The following is a 26427-nucleotide window of genomic DNA, read 5'->3' on the forward strand; positions in this document are numbered from 1 at the left end:
TCACATTATCACATTAGTTAGGTTTTTGCATTGTGCTTTTCCCTCCCCCTGATGTTAAATCTACAAGTTTAGTGTGGTAGTTCTCAAGATGTAGAGAGTTCCGTGCGGATGGTGAACTATCTAGTTTGGCGAGAAGGCTTTCCGATCCTCCGGAGCAGGTAGAATCAACACTCAGTCTTTTGGGAGTCGCCCAAATGATTGAAGGGTCATCACTCAATCCTTATAAGCCCGTGTTGGGGAGGTTCCTTTGTAGAAGATATTTCTAGTGTTTTCCGGGCTGTTGCTTCTCTCAGGGATTAAAATGATGTTGCCCTTTCTCCGAAGGGTGGAGTCGCGGGAGGAAGAAATGGACAGCGTCTCTGAACCAATTTCACTGCCCTCCACTGGGGTGACGCGGATGGTGGTGATCCCATGGTGGTGATGCTCATTGCTATCAATGTTGCTTCTCTTGCGATCTCCAGAACCAAAACTGTCTTTCAGGGACTCACAGCTTTCTGAGTCCCTGTTGAGATCGTTGAGCTCGTAAGTTTGGCGAAGGCTGCCCTTCTCAGGAGCCTTCCATTTCCAGGAGCCACTGCCTTCGCCTTCGGTGGACGGGATCTGGATGATGGGCCTGTTGTTCTCCGGGTGAGCCTCGACTCTCACGATCCCACTGGGCTCGTGGTCGGTCAAGGTTTTGTAGCGGATGGATCCGGTGCAGGAGACGGTGCTGCCCTCGGTGTTCTTGGGGCTACTCTGGAGGACGCCCTGCTGCTTGGACATGGCTATCACTTGCATGATTCGAGGCTGACTGTTGCTTCTGTTACAGGCCACGGTCTTCTCAGCTGCCTTCAACCACTTGGCACGAGCAGAGCTACTCTTGGGGGAGGTGCTGATGTTTTCCTGGGTCTCCTCGGGGATGTGCACCAGCTGTGAGGAGCCAGGGCGGGACTGGATGGACACTCTTGGGCCTCCTGGCATGCTGTTGTTACACCCGGGGACCGTGCTCGGCTGGATCTTGAGGTACTGATTGCCAGGACCGTGGTGGTCTCCATTCACCCCCACCCTGGATGGCTCTGAGCTTGACCTCATTTCTATGGATCTGGGGGGTGACTGCCCGGGCTCAGTCTCCATAACTTGCAGAGACAACTTCCGACTCTCATTCTTATTCTTCCACTGGGTGAGGAGCTGCTTGGATCGAGCGGAATCCATAGAGGCATGAATGCTCGCGTTTCTTCGGACAGGGTCTTCCACGGAGGGCGTGTTGGCTCTCGGCAGGGTGTTGCTGAAGGTGACCATGTTCTCCTTCCCCATGGGGCTCCGTGGAGTGATGATTTCCACGTCGGCGTTTGCCCTTTTGAGGTTTGTTAGGGAGCTGGCGTCTCGGTGGTTTCGGTTGAGGATGCCCTCTGTGTGAGCAATCCCGTCACTGCTGCTGCCGTTCTTAGCTGCCAGAACCCGGCTGGGGTCCTGATTGAGATCTGTCAGAGACCGGAGGGCTTCTCTGTGCTGAAACACACTGTCTTCACTAGGCAGAAAATTCCCAACAGCATACAGGCCCTAGTTCAAGGCAAAACCATAAATATCATGCTCTAGGACACATACCTGCTGTTTCCCCCAGAGTGCATGACAAGCATAAATAAGTCAGGTGCCAGGGGGAAGCTTTTTTTTTTTTTTTTTAAAAAAAAAAAAACAACCCACAAATAAACAGGACAATTATTTGGGAAAACAGTAAGCTCTGTCCTAATTAACTGAACTAATTGTACAGAAACACAGACACCATCTCTTTTTTCCATCCTCCTGGATGTTTTTGACATTTACCCTGTGTATTTCTGAGAAGAAAAGGAGACAGTGAAAGAAATAAGGACATTTTGTTCTATCTTCCAAAGCAATTCATTTTTTTTTTTCTGGATTTGGGAACTTCCCTGTTGAGTGGCACCTTAAAAAATTTAAATGATTTATTTTGCCTTCAGTTAAAAATCATACCTTATTTTGAAAAGCAGATGAGTTGCAGAGAATACAGAACAATGGATCATTCATAAAAGGTGATTTCCGGTTTTGAAAGGAGGTCAGAGAATATATTGTCACAACTCACATTGAGGTCAGCCTTGCCTGTTCAGCTTTGTACAGGGTACAGGGCAGAAGCCACTGCCAAATGGTGGACCCATGTTCCTTACAGATTTACCCTTGACCTTCAGTGGGGGAATCTTAATTAAGTTAATGCCACTACTCTCAGTCTGAGTCAAATTTTACATCATTTTGTCTATCAATCTTTTTGTTTGTTTTAGATTTGGAAAAAGCTAAAAGTTCAAAGTCAAAGTTATTACCTTTTTTGAATCTCTACTGAGTTTTAAGATTTTGGGGAAGCTTTTAAGATTAAGCAGCAGATATATACTTGGGTGCTTATTTCAACAGAAGGTAACCACTGTCAACCTTTCAAGACTAAACAATGGAATTATTTGAATTTAACATTATATAGAATGTTTCACAATGAAGAATATCATGGACTTAGAACTGATAAATTTCCAATCATGGAGTACAAACAGAAATGGAATAAATTCAAGCTTCTGCATCTACAGCTATTTTAATTCCTGGTTAAAATCCTCTTAAATAGTATCAGTCTAAACTGTTACCATTACAACTCACCAGAAGAAGTAACTCAGTGTTCTGTTGATTGTATTTAAATTTGTAAGTTTGGACAACTCCTCCACTGGACCAGTAAGCTCTGGATATTGCCCAATATTCAGTGCCCAGGATTCTGATCTCATTTTAAAATTCTTTTCATATTATGAGACAGATAGTTATTATCCTCATTTTATAAATGAAGAAACAGGCTTCTAAGAGGCTGTGTAACTTTCCCAAATGGGCAAGTTTCAGGAAAGTTGAAATTCACCCCCAATTTTTTGATCAGTAAATCCCATACTAATTCCAGGACACTTATACCAGTGCAAAGGCAGTGTATGAAGTAGAGAGTGGCAGTTCTCAGTCTCTTTATTCCTACTGTAGCATTGCTGGTCAATACTCGTATGGCTTATGCACCATTTCCAGCACACTAATTTTAATGTGATCCCTTTCTACTCCACTGAAGAAAACACGTGAGTGAGAATGAGATGTAAAGTAACAATCCTGACTGTGCTAGTTTACAACATTGGAAAGTAAATCATTGCACACTTCAGTACTTTTACTATTTTTTGTAATCATCTTGTCTATTCTCAAGTGTAACAAGACCACATGATTTAGAACTCCTGCTATAGACAACTAACTTTTATTCTCTGTCAGGTCCTCTCAGTTTCCTTTATTATTACCTTTTTTTTCTGCATGTTCCTTCCATATTGGTAGTCCCTGGCTCCTTTTATTCTTATGATTTGGCAATTTTATATGCTGCAAATAACTACTTTGATACTTCTACCAATAATATCCATCATTCACAAATCTCAGTACTGATTGTTATTTTGAACCTCAGACACAACTATTCAGCTGCCTATTGATTAAATTGAACTCATCAACTCCCCTTTACCTGACCAACCTGTTTCCTCTATCATTTACCCACTCTGCTCATGAAGTCACCATTAGTTCATTCTTCCAAGCTATAAATCTGCCCCTTATCTCTCCTTCCTCCTATTTCCTCACCCTCCACACTTTCACATGGCCATATCCTTGAAGATGTAATTTCTTCTCCTTGACTGTCCTCTTTCCTTCCTTACTCTAAGAAACTCTAATGTTTTTAATAATATAAACACATCAGGGCTGGGGTTGTGGCTCAGAGGTAGAGTGCTCGCCTACCATGCATGAGGCACTGGGTTCAATCCTCAGCACCATATAAAAATAAAATAGAGATATTGTGTCCACCTATAACTAAAAAAATAAATATTAAAAAACAAAAATAAACAAAAACCCATAATTTCTGGAAAGGCTTCTTCATGTTCCTTAGGCAGTTTGTTATTCCCAAAGGGCTTCATTTACACCTTATTATAACATTTAACATATTGCTAATGGTAATCTTTATATTATAAATTTCTAAAGAAAACCTCTTATTTTTCACTGTTTTAATAATCAGCACAGTGCTAGAAAAGAGTGGATATTGAATATATGAAAAATGAATGAATGAATGAGCAAGTAAAATGGATAATCTCAGTTTCCTTATGCTGCAAATATTTATCTTGAAGATTAGGTTTGAAAGTAACACAATATTAGAGAATTTACAAAACAAAATAACATTTAGAGTGAAGCCAGCCAATCCCTAAAAAACAAATGCCAAATGTCTTCTTTGATATAAGGAGAGTAACTAAGAACAGAGTAGGGACAAAGAGCATGAGAAGAAGATTAACATTAAACAGGGATGAGAGGTGGGAGGGAAAGGGAGGGAGAAGGGAAATTGCATGGAAATGAAAGGAGACCCTCAGGGTTATACAAAATTACATACAAGAGGTAGCGAGGGGAAAGGGAAAAATAATACAAGGGGGAGATATGAACTGCAGTAGAGTGGGTAGAGAGAGAAGAGGGGAGGGGAGGGGAGGGGAGGGGAATAGTAAAGGATAGGAAAGGCAGCAGAATACAACAGACCCTAGTATGGCAATATATAAATCAATGGAAGTGTAACTGATGTGATTCTGCAATTTGTATACGGGGTAAAAATGGGAGTTCACAACCCACTTGAATCAAAGTGTGAAATATGATATATCAAGAACTATGTAATGTTTTGAACAACCAACAATAAAAAAAAAATAACATTTAGGTGCCAACATCTGTGTTACTATGGAAATTAAACCTTCATTTTCACAAACCTTTACTTTTACAAATATTCACTTTTCTCCTCTGTAAAGTTGTATTAATAATATTATATGTCATTGTTGTAAAGATAAAATACAGCAATTCTTAAATCACAATTTTCGGCTCAGAATAGAGTTCAATAAATTATTATACTGAAAGAGGGATATGTAATTTGACTTAGAATGGAGACACAGCCTGAACTTTGTCTCATGAATACAAAATACTTTTTGAGTAAATTATTATTGTGCAAAATATGGTATGTATAGTTCTCCATTTCAAACTGTGGCTCATCAAAAATAATAATAAATTATTTACCAAATAGAGTGCAATGCCTCCTCCAATTAAAAACCCACAATAGACATCAACAGGGTGGTTCTTATACTGTGTTATCCGTGTTAGCCCGCAGATGATTCCACAGATGATAAATGTGAAGACCAAGAGGGGTTTCAGGAGCTTAGAGGAATCCGTTAATGTGGAATTGAAGTACATCTTAAAAATGAAAGAAATGGGTTAATTATGCTCGAACAGCTATTTTATTAGAAAATTCTTCTCTTTGCTATGGTTATTCTCCACCTGGTAAGAGGGAAAATGCATGACAAAATTCATCAAATAAATAACAGATCTCTAATTTAATTACATGGCAGCCTAAAAAAATGAGACAGTAGAATTAGATCATAATTTAATCTCCATGTTAGTTGTCACATAATTACAGTCCATTTTCCTTACAAAAGACTTAATGGGCTACAATGACTATTCATTGCACAACATTTTCAAATTTACACTGACCTAGAACTCACCATTGTTATATAAATATTGAAAATTGTGTGTGCGTTTGTGTGTAATTCTTTTTTGTATTTTTAATATTCATGTATTTCACAATACCTTCCCAACAAAGTATAATATTGCATTAAGAGGATACAAGAAAAATAAATATAACTGTAGAAAAAAAATTTACTGTTCCATTTTTTTAATAGTAGTTTTTGATTCCTGCTTTTGGTGCCATTGCATTGAAGGGATGCACTGTTCAAGCTTATGAACTAATTAGTCACCTGGAGACAAAGATTGTTCCTCTGATTTTCTACAGGACACAATTTAATGAAAAAGAACTAATTACTTACCGAAACGTACACGGCTGCAAAGGCAGCAAGGGTCGCATGTTGAGAAGGGAACGACTTTCTGCCAAAGGAAGACAGTCCAGTTATGTCTTTTAGCTTAAATACAATGTTATTAATCATCTCAACCCTGGGTGGTTAAAATGGTCAACTTAAGCCACAAGACAACAACTGGTAACTTAAACTTATGTATAGTTTTCTGTGGAAAACCTGGCAATTAAAAAACAAAAACAAAAACAAAAAAACAACCTGCCACTGCTAATCACCATTAGTGTTAAAGAATACTAGGGATGTGCTTTCCTGTATTAGTAAGTACCAGCTTGACAAAGGAACTTCTTGATTACACCATTGAATGATGTTGGAAGGTAGAAATGGAATGGAAAAAAAGGATAATTGTTCTTCAGTATTAGAATTATGTTAAAGTAAAAGTTCATAAAAACCTAAAGATTTACAGCTTTAAAACTTTTCTGTGATTTTAAGTATGCAATTTAATTTACAAAAAAATGTAAAAAGACAAAAGTATTTTCTCACAGCAGTAGGTCTTCTATACTCTGGAAAGCCTAAGAAAAGTCCAATTTTAACAACATGTTTCTTGATGTATTCCACTTTAAAATAATTATTGTCTCAAGAATGTCAGAGCTTTTTTATTTAGTTAAGCAATTGAAGGAGCAGGGTTGGTGTGCTGGATGACAGAATAGTGGAAGAGACAACTGAAAAGGATGGTCCAAAAAGAAGACAGATTTTTTAGTTATGGGTTAAAAATTGATAAAAATAAAATTCATGTATATTAGTGCTCTCCTAATTATTTGGTATTTATTATCAACACAGATGAAATAATGTAATAGAACTGAAGAATCACTGAGGACAGGTCTTGATTATTAAAAGGTCATGAGAACTTGAATGTATATTATGAAATATTGAGTTCTGTTCTTCAAGATTACTTATCAAAGTATTTTTCACTCTTTGATAGATCTTTGAGAACTCACTGAATGACCAATCCAAATGTATCATAATCATTTATTGCCCCATATTCCTTTGTAATTTATTTCTTGTAAGTTTCTTTGGTACTTTCTCCTGTCATGAAAGTTTATCTTTACTTTATTGGTTGAAAAAAAAATCAATGCTTTAGTAGTTCTTGAGTTTTCCTGTTCCTTTGTTTTCTGAAATGTAAGGACAGAAGCTGTTCCAATCTTCTGTGTTCATTCAAAGAAAACAAATGACATTGTAGAGGTTACCTCATTCCAAACTCAACCAAAGTGAAAATTCATGATTCTTTGTACAAAAGATATGAGATAAATATTTACTACATTGGTGTTTAGTGTTCCACTTTAGCCAATATAAGATATTGGCTAAATATCCTAAAGTAAATATCCTAAAGTAAACCAATTGTGGTAACCTAAAACCAAAATGAGTAGCAGTTTGCTTTTAGGTCATTTCAGTCATAAGGTGTGACTGGAATACTATGATATGAAGACTAGTAGGAGACTATAATGCTAAAATCTAGAGAATACAAGAGGGATTTGGAATGAGCCACCAATGGATTTCTGTTACAAACACTAAAGAAATTGTTAAATTGGGGGGATCAAAATTGTTATGACTGATATATCATGCTTAAGGTGGTATCCCAAACAGTTACTGAATAATGAAAATGTTGACATGCAATGTTCTTAGATCTCAGTTTCTAACCTGCCACTGTTGATAACGGTAAGGTCAGATCCTGAGCAAATATCTTCCACAATGTAGGAATTTTCTTTGCAAGATACATTCAGAGAGGTATAGTTTGGCTTGCACACAGTCAGAAAGTATGGTGCCTGATATCCTGTGGACAGTTGTATGATATCTGTAATGAGAGCTGTAGAGCATAGTCCAAAGACATGAACACCTACAAGCAAAATGAAAAAAGCTGTTAACAAATTGGTGGCCAGTGCCAATACTGTATCAGCTTCAATCCTGCTTATTGCACCTTAACATGGAGACCTCAAAATCGCTTGTCGTCATCAATTCCCCTAGGTTAATTTTGAGAAGATAGTATAGAAAATTCCTAAATTTCTTAACAGATACTTAAGAATAAAATGAGTATTTCCAAAGTAATAATTTAAGGCATTTGTGTCAATTTTGTTAAATAGGGCCAATCTTTAACATTGTCTACCATAGGTCACTTGTCAAACACCTGGCACACCTTAAGGTGACCAACTGTGTGAATTGAGAGGGATTAAATTGGAAGAATGAATCAAAAATAAAAATAATTTAAAACTTGCTAGGCATTTTTTTTTTTTTATGCTGCCAGGGCTTTCTTCTTGTGGTCTGTCACTCTAGCCAACAGTTAAACCAAACTCCATTCTCATTCCCTACATTCATGCTAGAATGCTAATTAAAACAGAGAAGAGGCTTGCAGGTTCTGTCATGGAAACAACAATCATAATGTAGGAACACAACTATGGAGCCTCCCTCAGTGTTTGGAATTTGGGGATGATGTTTTTATATCTCCCACCAAAATTCTATCTTTTGGTCAAAAAATATGTCTGCTTGTGGTAGCTTGCTTGTCCTTGTCCTTAGGAGTCTTGCTCGGTGATTATGTACACATGGCCTGGAACTGACTGGCTCCCTACAGATTGTGTTGATTCCCTGAATTCATTCTTACTTGATTGCCTGATTCCGATTCATGAGTTACTCAGAAATCCTTAAGAAAGGCATCTCGGTAATTCTTCACTAGCCACCTCTAGATCAAGAGCCCTGGCTTGCACATTACCCTGTTTTATATTTTTCTTCTCTATTTAATGTCATCAAACTAACACTCTTTCAATTCCTGCTCTGCCCACACACCTGGGATTCATGACACAGAAATTTTATTTTCACCTTCTTATCCCTAGAAGTATGCAAGGACTTTGCGAAGAGTTTAAATAATAAGGGAAATGTACTTAAGCTTTTGTAAAACTAGAATCTTTAGGTATACAGATGTTGAGGTGGTTGACAGCATTTAAGAGAAGGTAAATGCCCTTTTGTCCACACACTTGGTTATGTTAGGGAAAACTTTCTTTGAGATGAGCTTATGTGTCCTGGAGTTTTATTTCCTTGCCTTGGATCCTGCTAAGGGTCCTATTGTTTTCTTACCATTTCAATATGATGCTTAGAGGAGCAGACTTTAGGAAATGATTTAGATCAGATATTTCCTCTTGCAACAGAAAAGGTTGCATTTAATCATCTACTAGATATTAAATGTAGCTACCTACTCCTTTGAACTGACATGTCATACATAAAAATAACTTTTACTGACTTTCTTGGAGTGAATATAAAACATTTAGGTTGGTGTGGTATATTGTGGGTGGTTACTTAACTCACTTATGAAAACAAAAAAGGACAATGACTCAAACTATATTACTATGGTCCCATGCTAACTTAGAAGAGATGAAGATTTAGAAATTGATTTGATTCAGATGCTGCTTAATCAGGCCTATAGATTTCCTACAGGTCTCAAAGAAAAAAAAAAAAAACAAAAGAAGAGTTAGAGATTACAGGAAAAATAGCCATGAAGCAGTATACTATTGTGACATTTTGACATTTCCACATGCAATAACTTCTGGATGAACACATTCCAAGAAATGAAAGCACAGATGTGACTAAAGTAACTTCTGAAGAGTTATTGCACTGGCTTGCTCAAGTTTTTTCTCCATTAAGAAAAACTGAACACACATTCAGTGGAACCATTTAAAGTAAATTCATGCTTCAACTTGAGGTAAGAAAAAAAATACACTGAAATGCATGGCAAGTTAGCTTTCCAAACAAGGACCATAACTGTAAATAATAGATTGCAGATAGCCTAATTTTTGGTGTTTTAACAGTTTCTTGTATAATGTAAAACACATCATGTACTTAAATTATACATCTAAATTATAGCTTTAGAGACTTAATATCTGTAATTAAATATAACATTTCTATTTGTAAAAACATTTCCTTTCTTTGTGACTCCTCACACCCACCAACAAATCTGACTGCTCTTCTAAGAAAAGAGTTGAAGTTGCAGCCTCCGGCATTAATGTTAGGTTCCAGTCCAACTCCATTTCTTCTTTTGGAGAGGCAACAGTAGAGAATTCCTTCTCCTACCATAATCTGAAAAAAACAAAGGGCATTCAGGAAAGGAGTGTTGGTATGCCTGTTATACAACAAATATAAAAGAATTATATACCATCTCAACACACCATCAGTTCAACAAAGCAAAGATGTATTTTTCTTAAAAGCTTTAGCAAAAATAAACTATTTCTCCTGGGTATCTGAACAAGTGATGAGAAGAAAACAAAATCAGGGCACTGTGAGATTTGCCTGGATCTTCTGTCCTACTGTGCACTGCTCAAGGGTGTGAGAGCATCCTAGCATTTCAATGTGGCTGCAGCAATTGGGCTTTAACACTTTTCCCAACCATACCTAGGGACACCTACACAGTTAATCACAGGGTGAGTGATTCTATCCTAACTCTTAGAGCTTTGGTATTTCATCTCTAAAATTGTGAAAAGAAGATGAGTGGGAGAAGGTAAAATGAGAATTAGGAACCAGATTATTTTATTTATACACACACACACACACACACATACACACACACACACACACACACATATATATATATATATATATATATATATATATATATATATATATTTAGTTGTAGATGGACACAACACCTTTATTTATTATTTATTTGTCTATTTTTTATGTAGTGCTGAGGATTGAAACCAGCACCTCACACATGCTAGGCAAATACTCCACTGCTGAGCCACAACTGCAGCCTGGAACCAGATTTTTTTCCTAGCAGATTAGGTTAACAAACCAACTTGGAATTTAGTAGAAGGACCAGTCTATGGAAAACACATGTGAGTATGAACAGGTACTACCTACAGCACAGATGCCCCATAAAAATTTCTGCCAGGATTAAACTCTGTTTTTCACTCTCTGATATGGCAGCCACTACTCACATGTAGCCGTTGAGGATTTGAAATGTAGTTACTGCAAATGAGCTGAGTACTTAATTTTATTTCCTTATATTATAATACATTTTTAAAAATTAAATTAATTTAGACTTTAAATAGCCACAAATGACAAGTGGTTATTTTATTGGAGAAGGCAGATAATAAGAGAATCCAGTTAAGCAGGTAGTATTTTCTAGGTGGAAGACATTTAGACAATGTGTTTGAAATGGAGAGAGAACCATACCACAGAATCAGGACCGTCTTAAGGTAAGAATGATGCACTTTGCTGCAGGATTTTAGGATGCAGGAGGTCTGTGAAGGAACTCAATATTACTTAAGCATTGTTTCCTTCAGGAGGTTTTCCTTGAACCCTCTTATTGTACCCTGAATTACATCTCTTTCTGTGTGGCTCCCTTAACACCTAGTCCTTTTCTCTAGCACAGCTTTATTCAAGAACACTTTAATTGTTCACTTGATTGTCTCTCACTATGCTAGGACACTTATAAGGAAGAATCATTTCTTAGTTACCTTTTCCTTACTGCCTAATATATTGCCCAGCACTGCAGGATTTGTGTCTGTAACCTTGACCATGAGACTCAGTTTTGGTAACTACCATGTACATTTGAGTTGTTACTTATTCTACACAATAAAAATAAGATTTGAATTTATGGCTTATATTTATGCAAAAATTTCAAATAGCCTAAGAAATTGTTGTGAAATTAGATAGATTTATATAAGTATAGGAAGCTGAAGGAAGTAGGGTTTTATGACATAACAACTATATCTCATATATAAGAGATCTTGTCAGTGTAAAGATTTAAACCAAAGTCTGAGCTAGAACTATGGTTAGGAGTTAGATTTTCCAGGGGACCTTTCCCAGTTCTCATTACCAGTTTAGTATTTATTTTATGAAGTTTTTAAAATTATATTGCATGGTTTTTAAATGGCACTATGTTGGCAGTAAGCCTTTGACCTTCTCTTTCAAATGTTCAAATTGCTATACTTAGTTTTGTATGTAATGTGCCATATGTACCATTATAAAGAATTTAATTTGTATAAAAATTTTAAAAATAATTCTCTTAAAGGAACTCTGCCAATTTCATACAAATGATAATCCTATGACACGAAAACCTCATTTAAGGCCAATCAGTATAGAAAAAAGCAAAAGAGATTTATTTTAAATAATGAAGCATTAAGTTAGCTCTTTGTATTTCTTGACAAGCACCATCCTGTAGCAGCAGCACCTCAAGTCAGACGTGGAAATGTCTAGGTGCAACACTGTGTAGATAGATGTGATATCATACGCTGCTCACAGGGAATGGTATCATGACCATCTCAAACACTTGAAAGACACTGTTGTATGTTTAACAGAGATTGATTTCATCTTCACTTCTTCAATAACAATTCTGTTAATAATTTTGCTTTTCTCTTTCCAATTATGTATAATAATTCACATGAATGCTAAATTACCTAAGAATTTATTGGTACAGTGCCACTGGGGAAATGTGTCTTATTATACAACACAACAGTCGGTATCTCAAGTGACCTTGAGATTTCAACAGTTTTATTTTAGTTGCTTTAATATGCTTTTACTCCTATGTCAAGAAGGCATGTCAACAATATTTGCCTTGATTATGAAATATGGAGAGAGGTTTCTGTCAGTATTTTGACGTTACTCAATTGTCCCTCTCGTTAAATAACACATCAATTTTCTTTTCATACTTGTATTCACTTAACCTCAATATATATGCCATTGCATGAATTTTCAAAATGATTCAATCTGGTTTAAAGAGAATTCTCAGGGTAAGGAGACATGCTTCCTGATATATTTCCAAAGACCCCCGTTTACTTCCCCCTTTTGGTTGGCATGCTGACATGGTGTCAGGATTTAGGTTTAACAATAATGTTATTTGTTATTTGTTGCTATTGTTGTTTTAAACAGAAAGCAGTTTATGACAAGTATCTTTTCACAATAGTCTGTTTTGCTCTGTACCCAAGCCTGAAAAGAAGCAACACAACTGTGTATGTGTGGTGTGTGTGTGTGTGTGTGTGAGAGAGAGGGGGGTGGAGGGAGGGAAATATCTTGGATGGGTTTTGGGAAGGTGTTTTGTAGTGACTCTACTCCAGGGAAAATGTTAGAGGAAACATTGTACTAATTATTATAAAACTCCCACCCTTAGAATAGCCCCATAGGGAAAACTCACAATCCAAAAGTCTTTAAAAAAAAAAATAAAGCAAATCAACAAAAACATTGTAATGCTTGTCATGGTATGTTTAATGTTTAGATTTCCAATGAGTATCTTTTAGGAGCCCCAACACATTTAATACCCTACATGTTGGATGTATAGTCTCCTGGATTCAAAATTAGCCTCTAGGAACTATAATCAAATTATTATATAATTCGCCTAGAAAATTAGATGTATGTATCCTTTATCAATATGTAATAAAAATTATATTTCATAAATATTTGCAATAAACACAGACATTTGGTGTTTTTTTTTCTTAGAAATAATCTCTAAAGGACCTAAACAAAAATGAGTGTCTTATTTTTCACTCTAAAGTAAATGAACTTGAATGTTAAGAATAAAATTTTGTAACTTAAGGGCAATTTTGGAGAAATAATAATGTGCATTTCACAGACACCAAGGCATTTTAATTTCATGTATAATATCACAGAGACAAGTAAAAAAAAATCTAAGAAGCAAACACTAAAAGTTTTATTCTTAATTGCCTACATCAAAATCAGTGGATCTTTTTCTCTGTTCATATGAGGATCCTTTTAAAGAATACTGCTGATGTGTTTGTTTTCTTTCTCTTCTATTTGAATGAATGAACATAAAAAGCCCCTCTCTGCACACCAGTCTTCTCTAAAAGTCATTTCCAAATGAAGGGTTCCTCTTGCCTCCCAACTTCCTCTTCAACTGCATTTTTGGAACAGTCTGATGTAGCCATAAAGATGAAAAGAAAATGGCATCCTTGACAATCAGAGAATAGAATCTGTTATTTTCATTTTCAGGGCCGGGAAAAAATTGGGGGAGTAATGTGGGAAGGCTAGAGAAAGAATTATAATCCTAGAACAAGTTGATTACAGACACCACAGCATGGATGTAGAGAAAATGTGTGTTTTGTGCAATGTCCTCAAAAACAGAGGCAAAATGAAATTGGAATTGAATTTAGAAGTAGTGTATGTTTGAAGTGAAAGGTATGAAAAACAATGTTTGAGATCAGTGATATCAAAATTTGTCTCACCTCCCAGTTCTTTACTAAAAATCTGTGAAATCAGTGTGGTAGAAAACAATTACTGACATCCTAAACTATTTTATGGCTTTCAAGTGACATGGGGTCAATCAGGGCCCCAAGATGCAAATAGTTGCCTAGTTTGCTTCCTTTCCCATAAAGGGGTGCCCAACAGCTGTAGAGGTGCAACGGAGATGCCTTGTGGAAGGAATCGGTGCTGACATTCTTTGGGTCACTCACTGGCAGGATTCCCGTCTCATTTCTCAGGGCTCCAGAAAGTAAGCTTTGACCCCCGACTCCCCTAAAGAGCATCCCTAAACTGTATATTGAGATTTTGATACAGGAAGTGAGGGAGTTAACAGAGGCAAGGAACACAGTGATGAGGCCAAGGTCCTTGTCCCCAGGACATATAACAATGTCAGGAAATGAAGCTAGTTGAAATAAATGGTCCTGGCAGGGAGCATCACAATTAAATTTGCTTTCCAAGTGACTTGATAAGATACCCTGGTGAGCAACAACTTCCAGATATGTAAAAGGTAAGTTATTTAAATGATTAAATATCAACACAGTGTTTTTTTTTAGCACAGTCATGAATATTTGTGTAGTATTTTATATATTTTATTTCTAACATATCAATAGTAATAAATCTGGTCACTATATCTCAATTAGGAGAAGTGGTTTTTGTTGTGATAGATTTAAAGAGAATATTCTTTCTTGTCTGGCCAGATGACTAAGTGATATATATATATATATATATATATATATTCATTGAAAGTTTTTAGAAAAATGACATAAAGATACTATTATTAGGAGCCATTTCGCCCTCTAAAATGTTTCTCTGAAAGTCTCAGCTACTTCCAAGAACTTCATGAGTAGTTCTAATCACCCTGGAGTCACTGTAGTTTAAATAACTCATTAATTTACAAAGTGTTTGAATCCTTTTAAGTATGATACTAAAGTTCAGTGGAAAATTAAGTTTCAGTTTTATCTTCTGAGAATATTTTATATAACTTGTTTAAATATAATATCACATTATGATTATTTAATGTAGGAAAAATTTTAAAAATAAATTCATAGCTATATGAAAATATGGAGTTCAGAATGTTTTTGCGAAGTTTTCTAAAACTGCTTTTGTATAGAAACTTAATAAGCCAATTTATTAAAATATCTTATGAAAACTCTATTTAAATGCAGCTTTTAATTATTAATTTGCTGATACATTCACGAGTATCAGCAAAGCAAAATGAGAGTTTCTACTAGTAGGAATGGATATTGTTATCCTTGAAACATGTTTCTGGTTCTTTAGATAGTAGTCTAGGGGCAGAAGAAATGGTGAAAAGGCTTGGCTAATTTTATTTATTAATGAATTTATTAAAAATGTGTTATTTGTGATATGTGCTAATACATAAAAACAACTATGTTTTTTAATTCATTTCCAGTAGATACATGTTTTTAAATGTAAATGTCTATTCTGAATCTAAAGTATCTTATTATGTATGTGCTCTCCAGGAATCTCAGTTGTATCCTTGTTAGAGTTGTTGAACCTCAGTGCTCATAATCAATAAAAAGTCTAATCTAGTTAAAATGAAACTGGAAATGATATAAAAATTCATTTTTGAGAAAAAAATGTGTTGGTTACTTAATTATTTTTTCCAATTTTCAGGACTTCAGATAGCAAATAAACACACGAAGGCCACATTAATTAGAAGTGCCTCAGAAATGTTAATAATAGCCATTCAAGGAGAATTATCCAATTAAAAATTTTCATAATGATTTATGTAAATCTTAATCTATTTCAACAGCTAGTAAACATTAGAGATAAATACATGTCCTAGATGTTTACTACATGCTTACTACATGTAGTTTATTAATTAACAATGTGTTGCTGACAAAATATGTCAAAGACACGATCTTCTGAGATTTAGAGTTTACCTTTTATTTGTTTTAAACTCATTTATTACACAATGTGATAATTTTTAGTTTTCTGGGGCTGATAAAAAGAATTATGTTGTGTGTTGTGGGGGTGGGGCGGGGAGAGAGGGATTCTTACCGTAATTGCAGGTCCAGCAAAAGCCAAGCTAAGCAACATGAGGAATGGAATTGCCTCCTGGGTTGGTTCAATATACGGCATGCTAAGACTCCGGTCATAGCAGCTGAATCCAGAGTGTACAGGTTTGAAGACATCCGTGAGCTCAAGGAAATAGAGGCTAACCACAGAGGATGCCAATATAGGCAACTGAGAATGAAGGACATAGAAGGTCAATTTAGTTTTACATACAAGACGTACAGATAATCAGTACATCTTGAGGTAGGAAAGAGGTGGGTTTCTCCTCTTCTCTCATCACACCTGTTTGGTGTAGAATTAAATGATTCATGAGTTCTATAGTTTCCACTTTCAAAATATATCCCTAGTTCATCCATCTTTGCCACCAGCCTGCTATGAGCCTCTTGTCTCTCACCTTCTAATTGGTATTCCTTGCCCATTCTTTGTCTCCCATCCCACCCATTCATTTTCCACACAGCATCCCAAAAGTTCTTCTAAAAATATGTAGCTTGTATTACTCCCTATCTTAAGCACTCTAGTGGTTCCCATTCTACTTGGATAAAAATCCAAATGCCATACCAGGGAATGCAAGTTTCTGCGTGTTTTACCCTTACTTTCATTGCTTATTTTTCTTGTACTACAATCTCATCACTCCCCAACTCCTTGCCCATTATGATCAAACTAGTCTTCAGTTTTGTCCTGTGACAGTCCAATTCATTCATTCTCAGGTCCTTTGCACTTGTGATTCCTGCTTTCTTTCATGTTCTTTGCCTGACACTTTGCATAGTAGGCTTCTTTTCATCATTTAATGATGTCATGCCTCTCAATCTAGAGCAGTCTTTGATTCAATCCTCTATCATCTTATTTGATTTTTTTCCCCCGCCACTTATCCTTACAGAAACTTCCTTGTTAATTTAATATTTAACTTACTTTTCCCCCCAGATTTCCTAATATCTCGCTAAAATAAGTGCTACACAAAATAAGAATCTATCAGTATTATTTGTTATTGAGTTCCCAGTGCATAGAATTTTTCCTGCCACAGGGTAGGCATTTAATACATTGTTTAATAATTTAATGAAGCAATAAATACTTATTGATAAACAACTAATTGAATGAAATATAAGCTTTAATTTATTTCAATAATTATGTTAGACTTAATAGAATTAGCAAATAATAGTACAGGTCACCCTGAAATAAAAACTTCAGATAGCAATGAATAATTTTTAGTAAAATTATCTTTCAATTATTTCATGGGACAAACACACTAAAAATTACCCATTGTTTAACTGAAAGCCTAATTCACTCTTCATCTATGTACAAACTAGATACAATGTGTTTTCTAGAGTTTGTGTAGAATTTTTAAATTATTCCTTTAACCCCTATAGTGTTCCAGGCACTCTGCAGGTGCTAGCTATAATATAATAAACACAACATAGGACTGGTCATCAAGGAGCATAAGTGTGGTGAGAGGCCTGCTCTCAGCTAAAGAGAAAATATTGTAAATGCTTTGCCTAATGTCAGACCTTTCAGAACCTGAAAATTCAAACTTTCATAGCATTGAAGGAATTGTTTCATTTAAGGCTTTGCTACTTGCAGAAGAGAGGATATTTACTGAGCCATATATATAGCAAAGGTGTTTTATTAAAAAAAGTATTAAACATTCAGCATTTCATTTTTTAAAAATAAATTAACAAGATTGGCATTATTCCTTTTATTCCTAAGAGGTCTCTTAGTAATGAGGCAAACATTAGGTTTGTTGGAAAAATGAGTAATGTATGATGATTAATCTGGCATTGTCTTTCTGTTTTTTAGATGGGTTATTTCCAGAGAACAGTATGCCAAAACATGTCTATTTTGTCTTATTCATGATCATTTGATCTCTACAAATATCTAATCATTTCTCCTCTCCTGAAATATATAAGAATAGATGCTTTGGGTATTAACCAATAAATCAGCACTTCATGGTACACACTAGTGATTGAAATTTTCACATAAATCCCCATAAATATATTTTAGTTTTAATTTAACAAATATTCCATATGGCACTTATTATATATGATATCATTTGCATTAATTTGATTCATTAGTAGTAAGCTCAGTTAATTTAAAATTTTCTACTGTGAAAGAAATAGGTGCTATGGCTTTCCTTGTTTTGCAGGTGTTTAGCAATCATCTATAGTAATTGGTAGAGGAGAATTTTGAACCCATGAATTCTAGTTCCAAATTCTTATGTCTTGGCCACTATTCTGTATCTCCTTTACAAAAATAGGAATAGAGGGTTAAGATAATGAAACACAACTATCATCAATAATGGGGGTACTGTTTAGCTTAAGACTTTCTATTTGAAAACTTTAGTTAAAAATACATATCACATTCATGTGGGATTAGGCCCCAACTTCCTTAATAAGACTCCTGTAACACAAGAATTAAAATCAAGAATCAATAAATGGGATGGATTCAGACAAAAAAGCTTCTTCTCCGCAAAACAAACAATCTGTGAGGTGAATAGACACTCTACATCTTGGGAGCAAATCTTTACCCCTCTCACATCAGATAGAGCACTAATCACTAGGGTATATAAAGGACTCAAAAAGCTAAACACCAAAGAAACAAATAACCCAATCAATAAATGGGTCAATGGAACTGAACAGACACTTCTTAGAAGATGATGCACAATCAATCAACAAATACATAAAAAAAATTTCATCATCACTAGCAATTAGAGAAATACAAATAAAAACCACTCTAAGATTTCATCTCACTTTAGTCAGAATGGCAGCTATTATGCATACAAACAACAATCAGTGTTGGTGAGGATGTGGGGGAAAAGGTACACTCATAAACTGCTGATGGGACTGCAAATTGGTGCAGCCAATGTGGAAAGCAGTATGGAGGTTTCTTGGAAAATTGGGAATGGAACCACCATTGACCCAGCTGTCCCGCTCCTGGGGTCTATACCCAAAGGACTTAAAAACAGAATACTATAGGGACAGAGCCACATTAATGTTTATAGCAGCACAATTCACAATAGCTAAGCTGTGGAACCAGTCTAGATGCCCTTCAATAGATGAATTGCTTAAAAAAATGTGGCATATATACACAATGTAATATTACTCAGCATTAAAAGAGAATAAAATCATGGGATTTGCAGGTAAATGGATGGAGTTAGAGAAGATAATGCTAAGTGAAATTACCCAATCCCCCCAAAACAAATGCTGAATGTTTTCTTTGATATAAGGAGGCTGATTCACAGTGGGATAGGGAGCTAGAGCATGGGAGGAATGGACAATAGGGCAGAGGGGTGGGAGGGGAAGCGAGGGGGCATGGGATAATTAATGGTGGTTAAATGTGATGATCATTATTATCCAAAGGACAGGTATGAAGCCACAAATTGGTGAGAACATACTATGTATACAACCAGAGATATGAAAAATTGGCTCTATATGTGTAATTAGAATTATAATGCATTCTGCTGTCATATATAAATAAAAAAATTACATAAAATACATATCACTTACTATAAACAGGCATTATTTTAACTATATGGTTTCTATAAATTAGCAAGCATTTTTTCTATTAATCTGAATGTTAAATATTTCACTTTTATACCAAATTCCATGATTCACCTTTTTCCCTCTTCCCTGGATGCCTTTTTGGGTTTTCTACATGTATTTTGCAAGTGGGAATCAAATATGAGATTTTCTGCGATCACCCAAATGATATTTGACCATTTCATTTCTAATGCACATGCCCCAGTAAAGTGAATTAGATTTCTTTTGAAGAAAGGGGAACAGAATTTTACTAACATAACAAATCAGAAAAGAAAATAAGTTTTCCTTAGTAGATATAGATTTACCTTTGCACTTTGTGGATAACTACTTTAGAACCTGCTTAATTGTGCCAAAGATACAGCCAAGGAATGAAAATGCTATTTTCGTGTGTGTGTGTGTGTGTGTGTGTGTGTGCGCGCACACGCGCACTCATACATATGAGCATGTGTGCATGTGTGTGCTTGTGTGTATATATGTGTATAAGTGGTAAAGAACACTTAGAATTTTACAACTGTAGCAGAACCAATGGAATCATGACTTTCAACACAGCATGAAGTTCTATCACCAGCTCTTTCCCTTTTATTACCAGCATAACCTTGGAAACTTTTCCTTACATTTCAGTTTTCTCATCTATGAAATTGATACATTGATAGTACCCATCACCACAGGACAGTTGAAAAGATGAAATGAGGTATTGCAAACAAAATTCAACACATCTGGAATAGAGTAGTTTGCAGTAGTCTATTTATCTGTGGGAATATTTTGGAATATTTTCTGTGGTTTGGTTACCTGTAGCTTGAAAATCTTAGGTGAAAATTGTTTAAGAAATAAGCAATGCATAAGTTTTAAATAATTTTTATACTATGTTGTTATAATTGCTTTGTTTTATTATTAGTATTGTTAATTTCTTAGCAACTAAATGACAAATTAAACCTTATTATAAGTATGTATGTACTAAAAAAAATAAAGTATATCTAAAATGTGGTGATATATAAGCAGTTTCAGGCATCCTTGGAAATTTTTAGGATGTGTCCCCCATGGATAAGGGTCCAAATACTGTATAAAACTGTTTAAGTGTTAACATTATTATCCTTGTTATAAATATTGAAAACATACTTGTTATTAATCACATTTCTCATAATGTCTTGCTTGATAATCCTTTCTTGGAATAAAATTTTTTTAGCTCTAATTCCCCACTTCTTTTCAGGAAAATTTTATACACTGCTTTTTATTACAGTGATCTACTATTAATTAGGTCTGACCTTTGCTCTGCTTCCCAAACTAAACTCTCCTAAGGCAGGGGTCTAATCTTGTTTATTTCTGCACTGTCAATAATAATACATATCATAGGGACTTCCAAATATATATGAATGCATCTAAAATTAGCATGTGAAGGAAAATAATTTCTAACACTAATATTTATTCATCTTAGTCCTTTTAGACATTAATCTTCTTAAAGCTGCAAATTTTTCTAGTTATATAATTTTCTGCACATGTATTAATATCTTCTATAGTTCTGAGAAGCATGAATCAAAACCTGCATTTGTTTTCAAAACAGAATCATTTTCTTCCCTTTTGGCATTTATTCCTCTGATTTTTTTACAAGCATCTTTTACTCTTTGTCTCCTACATCGATTTGTTTTGAAGAAAGAGTTATTTGGGAAAAAATATTTACAGTATTTGAAAAATGCATAATTTTATTTAATTGTGTTTCAATACTGTGTTTTTAACTACCCAACCACAACAAGTTAATTGACAATGTGTATTTCTAATATGCTTACTTCAAAGGTATATTTCATTTTTTTTGGAAATTTTTAGCAACAGAAATTTCTTTTGAGTGTAAGAAATTTAACAAACAGTATGTGCTATTTTGGCATAAATGTAGAATTGACATACACATTATAAGATTACCTAGACTTATTTTGATTGCATTTAGATTTTGAACAGGAGATTCAGAGATTATTAAAGGCATATATAGACAAGCATTAGGAATTTTATTTTTTTGTCATGATGTAGCTAAGAAAAACATGTGAATCAAGTTTTTTTTTTCTGTAGCCATACAAAATAGAGAAAATACTTGAAGATTAGAAAAGTGGTTTGCAAAATGAAAAGACTGATTCTTATAACAATCATATGCTAAGAAACGTATGAGTGAAAATAACAGAGCAATTTTTCAAAAAAGAAAGTAGAACTTTCAGAGGATAGAACAAATAAAAGAAAGGTATTTTAAAAATCACATTTGGTATATAATATTGATTTTTCTGATGCCAATTTTTAGAAGACAAATCTACAAAGTGTATCCATTTTAGTGAAATATTTATGGAATCTACCATGTCATTTTTTCTAGGTCAGGCATCCTACTTGGTTTCAGCATGGTGATAATCAGGGCAAGCTTTACTTCTCATTTGGGAGTGTTCCCTTTGTGCTCAAACAGGAGGAACACAAATCAGTTCCATTCTTTACCTTTTACATGGCCGTGGTGAATTCAGGGTCGTATAAGTGCCCCTTCAGCTGATGGGTTCACAATCACAAAGGGCCAGTTAACATAGGGCACTGATGGCTCATTTGCTTATTTATCCTTTCCACACATCTGTTGAGAGCCTACTGGTATGACGCCTTGTTTTAGAGCGTGAGAATATGGTCAGGATAAAAACAAAGTTCTCTTTTTCCTGAATATCTCCATTCTAGTTGAAGAAGGAAGTTAAAAAAATAACATCAGGAAAAATGCATTTTCTAAAGAAGAGGGATGTGGTCATTCAGTGCCTGGATTCTTATTTTAGATCAAGGAAGACCTGACTTAGTAGCTGCCATTGAAGCAAAGACTTGAATGTGCAAGAAATAACTAACCATGTGTGAATCCGGTAAGGAAAAAAAAAAAAAAAAAAACATAATCAAACAGAAGCAGTGATCTAAGATTAAGTCAGACAGGTAGACGTGAGACTAGCCCTTGCAGAGAACTGAAGTCCAAGGTAGGGACTAGGATTTTATTCAAAGGAAGATTAGAAACATTTTAGAGGGTTGAAGCAGAGATATCATAGGACCTGAATCGCTTTTGTGAAGATCGCTCTGACTATTGAATTGAGCATAGACTACTGGGGTCTAAAAGTAGAAGCAGAGTGAATTTAGAAGGCTCTTCAAAACTCAATAAATATTTATTGAATACCTTGTAAGTGCTAGCACTTTTCCAAGTATAAGGAATAAAGCAATAAACCAAACTAGGAAGACTCCCTGGGTGATTGGAGCTACATTCCAGCGGATGCATGGCAGATCCAGAAATCCAGGCAAAAGATGAGACAGCTTTTACTATAGAATGGGAGCTGTAGGGAGATTTGCAGGTCTTGGATTTAATTTTAGACATAGAAATGAAAGGACTTTATAAAGTGATCATTGAAAAAGAGTAAACAATAAAGATTGATTTGAAGGATTTGGGATGTAAGCAATTGGACAAGCAGTGTCATTTCCTGGGATGGGGAAGCCTGAAAAAATGCCAGGAAGAAGGAATCTATGGTTCTGTTTTGGAAATACTGCAATTGAGATACCTCTTGGTTATTTAAGCATAGTTTCCAACAAGAGAGTGAAACACCATTTTGAAGCCAAATGGAGGTAGAAAGCTCAAGTCACTGGTACAGGATAATTTAAGCAGACTAGCGTCCTCACTATTGAAGAACAACACTTGCCCAAGAAATTTCAAAGTTAAATTAGCTTCATTTCAACATGAATAATGTCACAAGAAGTCAAAGAATTTAATTATTCAAATTGTTCAAAGGAATATTTTTATATTAATAATAAATTTAAAATGAGAGTCCTGGAACCAATCTTGATAATATCTTAAAATTTTTTAAAAATGAAAGAAATTAAAAAGTAATACAGGGTATTGAAATTCAAATTGGAAGAAATATTAGCAGATCAAAGCAATTTTATTAAGGACCATGGCCAGGAAGATTGTCTGTGGTCAACATACTAAGATAAGGTGATTTTCCATTTCTTGCAGTACAGTCTTTAGTGATATTCTGTAGTATGTTTTTTTTTTTTTTGCCTTGTAGCCAATAAATAAATGTTTCCTTCAAATATTAGCAACAATAGTACTAAAATATAGTATAAAGCTTTATGGTTTAAAAAATGATATTTGAGCTGATTGTAGAACATTCAGATCTCAAAAACAGGTTATAAAAACATACTGATGTTATTTAGGTCTAGAAAGCTGAATTATTTTTCATACATAAAAAGGCACATGTAGATACAAATTAAAAGGAACACTTTTACACTGTTGCTGGCACTATAAATTAGTATGATGACTATGGAAATCAGTATGGAGTCTCCTCAAAAGAATAGGCATGGAACCCCAGTAAGACCCAGCTATACCACTTTCTGGTATTTATCCTGTAGAATTAAATCATCTTACTACAGTGATACATGCATACTCCTATTAATAGCAGCATAATTCACAATTGCCAAACTATGGAACCTGCCTAGGTATCCATCAATGGATGAATGGATCAAGAAAACGCGGTATACATATACAATGGAGTTTTTATTCAGCCATAAATAAAAATAAAATTATGGCATTTTCCATACTTTCTCATAAAAATTCTTACTCTTTCATATTTTTTTTCTCTCTGAAATCTCTACTCTTCATTCAGAATTGAGGACTCTACTTCATGTACTTCCTATGTACTTTTATTGAAGAAACTGTTAGTCTGTTTTGTTTTTTTTATTGGTTGTTCAAAACATTACAATGTTAGTCTGTTTTTGATTGAGTTATTTTATATATGACTCATCCCTGTCCTAAGGTCAGGTATTTGAAAATAATTTACACAATTCTTTGAATGATTTAGGTATCCATTAAATATTTACCAAACTTAATTGAAGGAAATCAAGAAGTTACTATAAAAGAATCTAAAAACATGAATAATTACTTACAAATACATAGCCTGTGTTAAGAAATTAGGTGTCAAGTAATATGCTAAATTGAACAGATTGCTGTTCAGTTTGTACCTTATAATGTCTAAGTATCTATTAGAATTCCCAATTTACAGATGAGAAAACTGAGGCAGAAGTGGATTACATAAAATGCACAGTATTCACAAAGACAGTAAATGAGAGCACCAGCTTCCTGCTAGGTGCCTGAGCCCAAGAAACATGCTCCAAACTGCTTCACTCATGGGTCTCAAGCTACTTTCCCCCCTTTGCTGGTAGAATGGTTTTGATTCCCAAGTGATAAGGTAGTCCTGTCAGGGATACCTGTAGATTGAAGAAGAACCCCCTATTGCTCTTAATTCTCACTCTTTTAAAAACACTTTTGCTATTCACTTTCTCCTTGTCAACTAAACAAAAATCGCTTCTTCTGCTCAAATCTAAGATCTATTCTTTCTAGAGCTCATTTCCCATTGATTTACTAAAAGGAGAATATAGGGAGCAACTTCCTTGGGTAATTTAACATAACTTACAAGACAAAGACCCTGCCCAAGATGCATTCAGCAGCCTGTCTCACTCTTAAGTGACAAGGCCAGTAATTGAAATCTGGTCTGTTAAGTTCCTGGAAGCGTGTGCCCCATTACATCCCGCTGATGCTTTGTCACATGTCGCCATCTGGCACTAGTCTACTGCTTTTCAGGAAAGGCTAGCCCCAGGCTTAAATGGGAATGCCAGCTTAAAGGACAGACGGCATGAGATGGCCATGTGTGCAAGGGGTTTAAGTGGCACTAAATGAAAGGTGCAGGCTCCTTCAAATCACAATCTTACTGATAGGGTTTTCTGTGATCTTGCAGGTTCTTCTTTGTGCAGCTTCTCTAAAGTCAGTCTTAGTTTTTATTTTTGGGGGGGCTTATATTTTAAGAGCCTTTAATGATATTTTAGATGTGGTCTTATTTTATCTTCACTTTTGTTTTCCCTAGGGGATTACTTCTAATATAAAATACCAGCAATTGAAAATACTTAAGGTTTTCGTGCTGTCAGTCCTTCCTCTGGGCCACCTTGTCTGATGCACTGAAATATCCTGCAAATAAATGTCTTGATCAGAGTAATCATCATATTGAATGGCGGTTGCTTACTTACTGTTTTTTTCCTATTCAACAATGAGGTCTTTGAGAGCAGGGAAATGATCTTATTCTCCTCTTTATTCCTGACATATTAGATGACCTCAGTATAGAATAAGTTTATGTGTGAATGATCTGAACAGAGATGCCAAATGTTTAGGAAGTTCTTATAATAATAGTTTTAAAAAGTCCCCTTGTTAAAAAAGCCCTACCCCCTCCACACGCACACCCACACACACACACACACACACACACACACACCCCTTCTGCTTTGAATTTCTGGAGTTACAGTGATTTTGACAGTATTAAAAATAAAAAAAAAAATAGGTATTTCAAAAAGCAATAGTAATTAATAGAGAATGGCAACCAGACCTAATATATATGCTAGCTCTAATGAGAAAAATCAGTTCTTCTATGTCTTAGCATCTGAATATGAACTACATCTTTACAGCTCTAAAAATATTAGCTATAGTCACTCACTGATTTAACAATAAAGTCTAAAATAATGATAAGTGGATGTTTTATTACCTGAGTATTGATCTAGCATTAGGCTTGGAGTAATAGGTTTTGTAATCATCAGCCTGAACCCCAGGTACTGAAGATTTGTTCTTCTTACATAATTAGACACTGAAGTATGTGCATTGTGTTGGAAAGCATTTTGTTCTTTAAACCAAATTAGAGATTAAGACCTGAGGCTGGGGACCTGTATTTCAAGTGTCGAAAGTAATTGCTTTTAAATCC

General features: G+C 35.1%; 1 protein-coding gene across 2 annotated transcripts in view; it reads right to left on the minus strand.

Annotated features, from left to right (window-relative positions):
• Window positions 1-213: 213 nt before the first annotated feature.
• The window catches only part of Plppr4 (phospholipid phosphatase related 4), a 38042-nt gene continuing 11828 nt past the window's right edge, over window positions 214-26427 (minus strand). The window contains exons 2-7 of one of the 2 annotated variants that reach the window (XM_076861995.1): window positions 16107-16292; window positions 9839-9968; window positions 7548-7743; window positions 5868-5925; window positions 5065-5238; window positions 214-1539 (exon numbers count right to left, since the gene is read on the minus strand). In XM_076861995.1, coding sequence (XP_076718110.1) covers window positions 214-1539; window positions 5065-5238; window positions 5868-5925; window positions 7548-7743; window positions 9839-9968; window positions 16107-16292 — 2070 coding nt within the window. The remainder of the gene's footprint in view (window positions 1540-5064; window positions 5239-5867; window positions 5926-7547; window positions 7744-9838; window positions 9969-16106; window positions 16293-26427) is intronic. The other variant, XM_076861996.1, reaches the window with a different exon arrangement.

The sequence above is a fragment of the Callospermophilus lateralis genome, chromosome 7, assembly GCF_048772815.1.
Source record: "Callospermophilus lateralis isolate mCalLat2 chromosome 7, mCalLat2.hap1, whole genome shotgun sequence".
NCBI lineage: Eukaryota > Metazoa > Chordata > Mammalia > Rodentia > Sciuridae > Callospermophilus > Callospermophilus lateralis.